Below are 10,340 nucleotides of genomic sequence, written 5' to 3' on the forward strand. Positions count from 1 at the left end.
TGTCCTTCCAGCGTGGTTGGAGACTCAATACCTCTTAGCTTTGGCATCCTGGTCAGGCCGCTCGGGCAGAGTACCAACCAGCATGGGACAGGGCAGCTGCCATTTCTGGGAGAGTAACGGAAGATGAGGCCAGATTCTGAGAAGGCAGCATTAGCCGGGGTGAGACGTGACGAGGTGGCCTGGGGTCTGCGGATACTTGTTGATCACGTACACACTTGGGGGTGTCAAGAACTAGCACCCCCCTTGCCCACTTTTACCCACCTCATAACCAGTAGGATTTTTTATTTATTTTTTTTTTTTTGCCCCCAGAAGGTGCCTGTGAGTCACTCCACCCATGGAAACGTCCCTGTTCTAACCTCAGGCAAGTCAGAGTGGGCAACAGTCTCTCATCCCCTCCTAGCTCTCACCAGTACTAGCTTGCTCAAACCTGGGGCAGGGCTGGGATGGTGTATGGACAGGAAGTGGGTACCAGCTGTGAACATCTCTCCCCACTACCCAGGGAGGAGGGGACAGTCACATGTATTGAGACAGAGTGCCGATCGAGCCTGATTCTAAATGCTGCACCTCCTCTTCATGGGCCCGCTCCTGGGACATTGTCGTTATCCACCGTTTTGGGTGAGGAGCTGAGACAGGAGAAGGCCTAAGCACCCGGCCTAGCCAGCCCTGGAGCCCAGGCCACCCTCCACAACCGCCGGCTCCTCACAGCTTACACACTCTGAGCAGAAGCAGGGAGCAGTCAGTGTGGCCTGCTGGGCCACACCAGCGTCCCACACCCCAACACCTTTGCTTGGCAGATGCGGCCCTGGCCTTCACAGCTGACTTCCTGAAGGCTGTCACAGGCCGGATGAGGAGGTGACAACAGGGTGGGTGCTGGTGGGGACCTGTGACCACACTCTGGGGGCAGGGCAGGAAGCAGTAGTGATGTGACGCTGACTAGGGTGGGCCTGCCTGGGGATCACAGCACCATTTCAAAAGCCTCCGTCGTCATCGTCGTCATCGTCAGGAGCGAGCGCAGGTGTCTCCCGCCCTGCAGCATCTCTGTGGGACTTCAGGTAGGGGAGAGGAAGGGCGGGAAGCAGGGAGGTTGGGATACCCCGGGGCAAAGAGAATTGAGAGGCAGAGCCGGAAGTGCGGGGGGCCATAAAACAGGAGCCCTGGGTCTCTGACAGCCTTCAGGTCCATCACTAATTCCTTCATTGGTCTTGTGCCCACTCTGGGGCTCGTGTGTAAATGAAGATTGCCCACCATCTCAGGGGCTATTCCAAGTTAGAGTTAGAGTCTTTAAAAGATAGAAATGGGCCGAGTGTGGGGTATGCACCTATGATTTCACCACTGGGAAGGCAGTGAGAGCCTGTCATAGAAGATACAGGGAAGGGGAGGGGAGGGGAGGGAAAGGAAGGAAGGGGAGAGGTGGAGAGGGGAGGGGAGGGGAGGGAAGGGAAGGAGAAGCTAAAACCTGTAAATAGACTACCTGACAACAGAAGAGTTCCAGAAGGAGACTGATGTCTGTGGGTCAGCACCAGGAGCGTTCTGGTCACCTAAGGAGGGTGGCCAGAAAGCTTGACAGGATTCTCCTTTGCCTGTTTATCTCCCGGCCCCACAGGTCACCTGAATTCTGCCTCCAAGTCACCGCTTTGGGTAGAGCATGAAAGCCTGCAGCTAGGTGGGAGGGACCCTTCTGCGTATGGCCGACAGCAGAGGAAAAAGATCTCTGAGGGCCCCAGAAGGAGATAGAGCAATGGTTCTCAATCTGTGGGGTCGTGACCATTGGAAAAAGACACGTATTTCCGATCGTCTTACGAACGAAGACACTGCTCAGTAGCAAAATTACAGTCATGAAGTAGCAATGAAACTTAATTTATGATTAGAGGTCCCTAAGATCGTTGGAAATACGTTTTCCTATGGTGGCAACCCACAGGTTGAGAACCATCGGGGTGGAAAGGAGCTAGACTGGGATTCAAAAATAGGCCCCTAAGCAAGGAAAACCTTCACTGGCAGCAAAGTAGGTGCCGGTCTCTGCCATTAAGTCCAAGTCTGAAGAACTTGGCGAAGAATGTCAAGGCAGGAGACCTGAGCAACCGATGGGGCTGCCAAGGGCACCCTCACAAGTCTGTCACGCTAGAGCCAAGGGCACAGACACAGGGCAGCCATCATTCATCGTAGAGTTGGGGCTGGCACCCTTCCAGGAGGCTCAGAGCAGCCCCACGGGAAGTGCCGGGAGAGGAAGGGCGCTCACTGCCTCTCCATACCTGTAAGGGAGAGACAGAAGTGAGCACTGGAACTAGAGACAGGGAGAGAAAGAATTAGCTAGGAGCCATGCCTGGGTCCACAGGCTTAGTTAGGATCCTCGTTCCTCTGGAGGGTCACACGTTCAAGGCCAGCCTGGGCTACGGAGTGACTTCAAAACCATCCTGAGCAACTTAATGATACCTTGTCTCAAAATAAATAAATAAGAAGAGGTAGAGTGTGTGTGACTCAGTGGCAGGGCCACTCTACTATACGTAAGGCTCTGGGGTCCATCCCTGGAATAGGAGAGGAGAATCAGGTAGAAAAAGGCACCCTATTCTGGCTAGAAAATGACACTTCTCCAAAGCCTTACCTATTATAAATGCTTTGTCCCTTCTGTATGGTCAGAGCCATCTCCCCACCCCCCATCAGGTATTGTCCAGGATCAAAGCCATCCGTCTTGATTCCCACTAAGTCGGAGATAGTGAAATCTCAGCACAGGGCTCTTCCTGGCTGTGTGACTCTGGGCTATATGTTCAACCTTTCTGGGTCTCTTTGCACAGTGGACCAAGCCGTGAGAGCCAGTCCGGCTCTGGCGCGCCATAACTAAAGAGAATTTCAGTCTCTCTCCTTGAGGATCACTCATCGTCGTCGTGAGTGAGTGAGGTCAGCATCTTTCATCCCTGTTTCCACAGCTTGCCAGAGCTCGTCCCTGCAGCGCCATGGCCAGGCACCTGTTCCTCCTGGGCCTTGTCCTGATGCTGCCACCACCCATCCCTGCTCCCTGCTACACTGCCACTCGGTCAGAATGCAAAGAGAAGCACAAAGTCGTGCCAGGTGCGTGGCTGGCTGGGGAAGGCGTGGACGTGACCACCCTCCGCCGCTCCGGCTCCTTCCCGGTGAGCACACAGAGTTTCCTGAGGCCTGACCACACCTGCACCCTCTGCAAAAATGCCCTGAAGGGAAATGCTATCCAACGCCTGCCCCTGGCCATCGCCCACTGGCGGCCTCATAGCTCGGGCTGCCAGCGTAAAGTGGCCACAGCCAAGGTCAGCTCCACGGAGGGTGTGACCCGGGATGCAGCTTCTAACATTAATAACGACTGGCGCGTGGGGCTGGATGTGAACCCCAAGCCCGAGGCAAACATGCACGTGTCCATGGCTGGCTCCCACTCCAAGGTGGCCAACTTTGCAGCCGAGAAGGCCCATCAGGACCAGTACAACTTTAATACCGACACAGTGGAGTGTCGCCTGTACAGGTAAGAGCTGGGCCAGTGGAGAGAGGAACCAGAACAGCAGTGGGACACTCCAAGGGGTCTAGGAGCTCTGGAATAGCAGTATGCTGTGACCCTTTAATACAGTTCCTCACATTGCGGTGACACCTCCCCCCCCCCAACCAATGTCATTGCTACTTCATAACTGTAATTTTGCTATTGTAATGTATATATCTGATATGCAACCCCACTGCGGGGTCGCCACCCACAGGTTGAGAACCACTGCTCCAGATTTATTTCTGTTGCTGTGATAATAATGTCCTGACCAAACAGCAGCTAAGGAGAGAGGACTTGTTTTAGCCCCACTTCCAGGTTAGAGTCCATTTTTGCATGATGTCAAGGCAACAGGAACTTGAAGCAGCTGGTCACATCAGACCCACAGTCAAGAGTAGGGAGAGAAATGAATGCCTTCATGCTTAGTACTCAGTTTAGTACTCAGTACTCTCTATTTGTATACAGTCCAGGGTCCAAAACAGGAAATGGTATTGCCCACTTTCAAGCTGGGTCTTCCTACATCAATGGAGGCCATCAAGACAATCCCTCCCACCCCCAGGCATGACCACAAGCCAACCAGAACTAGATAATCCCTTATGAGACTCTGGTGATTTTAGATTGTGTCAAGCTAACAAAACTACCCACGGCACTGGTCCTTAGATTAGAGGCCCTGTCTGTCTGTCTATCTGTCTGCCTGTCTGTCTATCTGTATCTATCTGTCTATCTACCCACCCATCCATCCATCTATCCATCCATCTATCCATCCATCTATCCATCCATCCATCCATCCTAGGCCTCCTCTATTTATGAGCACCCACATCTGGAGAAAAGGGGATGGAAACAAGACTGTTCCTGAGCCCTAGCTGGGTGACATTTAGGTACAGGCAGGGAGCACCTAAGGCCTCTCCCAGGCATTGCCAACCTCCCATGGGGCCCTTCATGAGGGGCCCTTCTTGAGTATTGACAGAGACAGGAGACCTGGCTGTGTCCTCCCTCCTCACTGCATGGATACACAGTGACTCCACATCATCTGCACTTGTCTCTCAGGCTTTTAAAAGCTAGTTCTACTTCATTTATTCATGTATGTATTTATTTAGTGTATCTGTGTGTCACAGTAAGTATGCAGAGTTCAGGGAACAACCTGTGAGAGTCACTTCTCTTGTTTCTTTTTCTTTTTTCTTTTCTTTTCTTTTTTCTTTTTTTGGTGGCTTTTTCGAGACAGGGTTTCTCTTGTGTCATTTTGGTCTCTGATCTCGCTCTGTAGACCAGGCTGGCCTGGAACTCACTCTGTCTCCCGAGTGTTGGGATTAAAGGCGTGTGCCACCACCACCGCCCGGCTCATTTCTCTGTTTCTACTGTGTGAGTTCTGGGGATGAAACTCAGGTTGGCAGGCTTAGCAGCAAGCTTTACCCACTGAGACACATTAGCCTTTACCCCACATGCACACGCTTTACATTTTTAGATATTAAACATTAATTTTCAATAAAAATGAGTTTTACTATGTGTATATATTTTGATCATATTCTTTCTTATCCCGACTCCTGTTAACCCCTTCTTTTTCCCACCTGTTCCCGTCTGGTCCCATTCCACTTTCGTGTCTGTATGCATGTACGGGGGAGGGGTCTGGAAGGCTGAATTGAATCAGGGAAATACCACCCACTAGGCTCACCTAATGCTCTGCTCTCCCCACAGTTTTCGCCTGGTACAAAAACCCCCACTGCACCCCGATTTCAGAAAGGCACTCAGGAACCTTCCCCCCAACTTTAACACCTCCACAAAGGATGCTTATCACAGGCTCATCTCCTCCTACGGCACCCACTTTATCACGGCTATGGACCTAGGTGGCCGTGTCTCCTCCCTCACGGCCCTGCGCACCTGCCAGCTGACCCTGGACGGGCTCACGGCGGATGAGGTAGCCGACTGCCTGCAGGTGGAGGCCCAGGTCAGCATCGGCACCCTTGCCAGCTCCTCAAACGAGTTCAAAGCCTGTGAGGAGAAGAAGAAACAGCACAAGATGTCCACCTCCTTCCACCAGACCTACCGAGAGCGTCACGTCGAGGTGGTTGGCGGCCACCTTGATTCGACCAACGACCTGCTCTTCGGGAACCAGGCTACACCGGAACAGTTCTCAACCTGGATAACCTCACTGACCAGCAGCCCCGGTCTGGTGGACTACAGCCTGGAGTCCCTGCACGTGCTCGTGGAAGACCTGGACCCGAGGCGGGAGGCGCTGAGACAGGCTATCAGCCATTATGTGGTCAACAGGGCTCGTTGGAAGGATTGTAGCCGGCCCTGCAGGCCAGGCCAGCATAAGAGTACTCGTGACTCCTGCCAATGCATGTGCCACAATTCGAAGGTCACCAGCCAGGACTGTTGTCCACGACAGAGGGGCTTGGGCCAGCTGATGGTGGCCAATATCCGTGCCAAGGGTCTGTGGGGAGACTACGTCACAGCTTCCGATGCTTACGTGAAGGTCTTCTTTGGTGGCCAGGAGTTTAGGACCAGTACGGTGTGGAACAATAACGACCCTCAGTGGCCTGACAAGATGGACTTTGGGGATGTGCTCGTGGCCACGAGTGGACCCCTACGGGTGCAGGTCTGGGATGCTGACAATGGCTGGGATGACGACCTTCTTGGTTCTTGCGACAGGTCTCCCAAGTCTGGTTTCCATGAGACGAGATGTAACCTGAACCACGGCACTGTGACATTCTCCTACCATGTCAAGTGTTTGCCCCACCTGACTGGAGACACCTGCCTAGAGTATGCTCCCCTGGGACTTCTAGGAGCTCCTCCAGGAAACCGCAGCGGGGCTGTGTGGTAAAAAAAAAATAAAAATAAAAATAAAATAAAAAGCCCTAAAAGCTGGGCGTAGTGGCACACGCCTTTAATCCCAGTGCTTGGGAGGCATAGACAGGTGGATCTCTGTGAGTCTGAGGCCAGCCTGGGCTACATAGGGAGACCCTGTCTCAAAAAAAAAAAAAAACAAAAAAACAAAAAACAAAAACAAAAACAAAAAAACGAACAGCAAAATACCATACCAGTGCTCAACTGAGTTCTCCCAGGGGAATCCACAATGGCTTAGTAGGCAGCAGATGCTGAGACCTGAACTTCCCACTGAAGTGGCTAAGGTTACACAACAGAGCTTCCCTGACCTCCCTGTCCACGCTGCCTCCGCCCTCCAGCACCGCCACACCTGACAGCAGCCTCGAGTCCAGCAGCAAGCCAGGAGGCGGTGTCCACCGAGCTTCCAGGCCCTCCCTCCGTGACCTCGCAAGGTCATCTGTTAGAGCTGACCCCCGTCCCCGATTCCTGTGTGCCTTCTGCTCCTCACTCTGCTCCTGACAAGTCAAGGCCTGTGTCACCAAGCACATCATAGCTTGACACAGGACCAGTAAATATGATGCGATGGTAAGCATGCTGGTGGCGTGGGGGCAGAGAAGAGGGGACAAAGGAAGCCCCAGGGGTAGATGTCTATGTCCAACCACCCAGTTTTATGAAATGGACAATCCATGAATGTAAACAAGCTGGTTGTTGTTTTGTTTTGTTTTGTTTTCTACTTTTGCCGCTAATGTGGAACTCCAAAATACCTTACCCCCCCCCCCTTCAAGAAACAGCAGCATCAACTCAGTAATAAATGGTGATGGGCATTCAGTTTCTGGCTGAAAGACAGTGTGGGATGGTGGGGATTGCGGTGAACCAGCAGGGGAGGCTTTAAGTGGCTGCTGCTCTACTCAGAGAATGCAAGCCCGGGACCACAGGGTCTTCTCACTTCTTTTACATTTGTCATGAGTGCATGCGGATGGGTGTATGAGTGTGTGTGTGTGTGTGTGTGTGTGTGTGTGTGTACATGCTTGCATGTATGTGTGCCATAGCACAAGTGTGGAAGTCTGAGGACAACACACAGGAGTCAGTTCTCTTCCTGTGGGTTCCGGTTCATCATCACACTCAGGGAATCTTAACTCAAGTTGTCAGGTTTGACAACAAGCACCTCAACCCTCTGAGCCATCTCCAGCCCCTTCTCACCTCTCCTCCTCTCTTCAAGATTTTTTATTTTATGTATATGAGTGTTTGTGCACATCTGTATGTGTGCCTGGCATCAAAAGAGGCATCAGGTCCTCTGGAACTGGAGCTGCAGGTAGTTGTGAGCCAGCGTGTGGATGCTGGGAACCAAACCCGAGTCTTCTGGAAGAGCAGCCCGTGTTCCTAACCACTGAGCCATCTCTCCAGCCCCCTCTTCTCACTTTCTAAAGTAACAAGGAGCCCCAACATGGCAGACACAATATATAAGACAAAGTGTGTGTGTGTGTGTGTGTGTGTGTGTGTGTACCTGTATGCCCTGTATGCATGTGTGAGTGCCTGTGTGTATGTGTGCGTGTATGTCTCTGTGTGTGTGCCTGTGTGTATGTGTGTGTGCCCATGTGTGTGTGCCTGTGTGTATGTGTGTGTGCCCATGTGTGTTGTGTGCCTGTGGAGGTGTGTGCATGCCTGTGTGTGTGCCTGTGTGTGCAGGTTGTCACTGGCCCAGGTGTACCCATCAGAAACCTCAGTTTCCAAGAGAATCCATCTGCATAGGTCTATAAGTTCTCTCCTACTTCCCAACTTGGGGGAAGCAGTGGTAGTCCTGGAGTCTCCCAAGTTCAGCCTGCTCAGCCAGCACATCAGGATCTGATATCAAGTGAGACCCTCTTAAGTTTCATGTGCCTGGGACGCAGGCCATGGAGCGCAGGCAAAGCTTTGTGGCAGCATCAGAGCCACGGCAGGACTCGGTGATGCGTGGCTGATTGTGGTCAGAGGGGCCTGCAGGGACCACACAGACTCTGAGTAGCTTTGAAACCCCCAAAAAAACTGATCGGCAGGACTGGGGTGGGGCAGGACTCACTCAGCAGGTCCTTTCCCCTGCCTCAGTTTCTCTCAAAGGATCATCTGTGTTTTCCTCCTTTCCCAGGACTGCTTGAAGGGGGTCACCAGGCTTTGTAGGAAAAGAGAAGAGATCCCAAGAGAGAAGCCATTAGCTCTGAAAGCTCATCTGCTAGTCTTAAAACCCTTCTTTCAGGCTGGGAGAGATATGCCTATTGGTAAAGGGCTCACCTGGAGAGGATGAGGCCCTGAGCTCAGATCCCAGAAACCAGACCAAAATGCTGACCTTGTAATTAAGCCCAGAGCTGGCGAGGCAGAGACAGGACAATCCCTGGGTCTCACTGGCTGGCAGTTTCAGCCTCATTGGTGAACTTCAGGCCAATAAGAAACTGTGTCTCAAGGAAGCAGACCTTGTTTCTGAGAATGACCTCAGGCCTCTATACATTCATACACATACACACAGAGAGATGACCTCTACACATGCCCACACCCACAGATGGCCTCTACACATGCACACACACAGCCACATATTAACACATACATACATACACACACAAGCACACATGCACGCATACATGCACACACACGCACACATAACACATCTACACATACACACATGCACGCATATACATCATACGTATATATACATACATATTTGCAGCTATACATACAGACACACGTATGCATACATACACATATATGCACACATACACACACTCATACACACATAAGCACACATGCGTGCACACAGAGACATACACACACCACACACACTCATACACAGACACAAGCACACACACATGCACCCATACATGCACACACCCACTCATGCACACACATGAATACACACAAGCACACAAGTTCTGTTTTTATTTTATATGTCTGAGTGTCTTGCCTACATGTAAGTCTGTGCACCACATACATGCCTGATGTCAACAGAGGCCAGAAAAGAGGGTTAGATCCTTTGGAACTAGAGTTACAGATGGTTAGGAACCACCATGTAAGTATACCAGACTGAGGTGCTCCTGACCCAGAGTGGGGAAGTCGCCTCCAGTTTGTTCTCAGCCTCCTTCAGTCCCCAAGATGCTTGGTAAGTTCGTTCAGGGATTGACTCCCACTCACAGCTGTCCATACCTTCCAGGGTCAGGACAGTCCCCCGGCACCAAGTAGGTGCCAGTGATGGGCAGTGTCAGATCAGCTGGAGACCAAGGTCATGCATGGTGAGAGTCTCGTGCAAGGTTAGTATTTGGGCTGCTTGCACAGAGGCAAGCCTCAGCCACAGGAAGGAGCCTGAGAAACAGTCAAGGAGTGACTTGTACCAATAAAGAGACCTCCACCATCCCCTCAGAGGCTAGCTACCAGACCCAGCCTGTGGTCTGACACCTAGCCCTATCAACTCTCTTTAACACGCCGAAACCACATAAGACTGCTCCTCCAACCCCAGATGTCCCCAGCTGTGTGTGATACACAGGGGCTGAACCAAAGGTTTCTGCACAGCTTAGGGGCTCTAAGGGTCTGCGGAGTCGTCTCACTCTGGCAGTCCACACGTCACCACATCAGCCTGCGTGGTGAGGATCATGAGGCACCCCCATCCCTGGGCCTGGAAGACACCCGACTTCTTCTGCATCTTGCTTCCCAGAGGCTGTCCTCGACTCCAGCTAGCCCAGACCGGAACAGCTGCTGTTGTTCTGCGGGCTGTAACTGGGCTTTGTTGTTCACTGTGGGGACTCAATGGCACATCTGGACTCACTGTTCATCCCTCCAACATCTGGTTCTTGGTTTTGTCTTAAAAGAACAGTGACATCAGCTTTTTTGACGGTGCCTTGGGCTTTTCTCTGGGAACCCCAGCCTCCCTGTGACCATGAAATAAGGCTGACCCCAAGGAGGACAACCCCATCTCCCTGTCCTCACTCCTCTCAGGACTCAGTCCCACTGGGCTCCAGGAAGTTTCCTCAGTGTCCTGCACAGGGCAGAAGGCAGTAATTGAGCA

General features: G+C 52.1%; 1 protein-coding gene across 1 annotated transcript; it reads left to right on the top strand.

Moving 5' to 3' along the window:
* Positions 1 to 946: 946 nt before the first annotated feature.
* Positions 947 to 6,322, top strand: Prf1 (perforin 1). The gene is made up of 3 exons (XM_028886130.2): positions 947 to 1,052; positions 2,922 to 3,484; positions 5,186 to 6,322. Exons 2-3 carry the CDS (start codon positions 2,949 to 2,951, stop codon positions 6,312 to 6,314), a joined length of 1,665 nt encoding a protein of 554 aa, XP_028741963.1. The 5' UTR covers positions 947 to 1,052; positions 2,922 to 2,948; the 3' UTR covers positions 6,315 to 6,322.
* Positions 6,323 to 10,340: the final 4,018 nt, after the last annotated feature.

The sequence above is a fragment of the Peromyscus leucopus genome, chromosome 16_21 (genome assembly GCF_004664715.2).
Source record: "Peromyscus leucopus breed LL Stock chromosome 16_21, UCI_PerLeu_2.1, whole genome shotgun sequence".
NCBI classification, from domain to species: Eukaryota; Metazoa; Chordata; class Mammalia; order Rodentia; family Cricetidae; genus Peromyscus; species Peromyscus leucopus.

Coding starts and splice junctions, on each gene's coding strand:
- Prf1 (XM_028886130.2), top strand. CDS start 2,949: ATGGCCAGGCACCTGTTCCTCCTGGGCCTTGTCCTGATGCTGCCACCA. Junction 3,485..5,185: donor GTGGAGTGTCGCCTGTACAG/GTAAGAGCTGGG, acceptor CTCTCCCCACAG/TTTTCGCCTGGTACAAAAAC.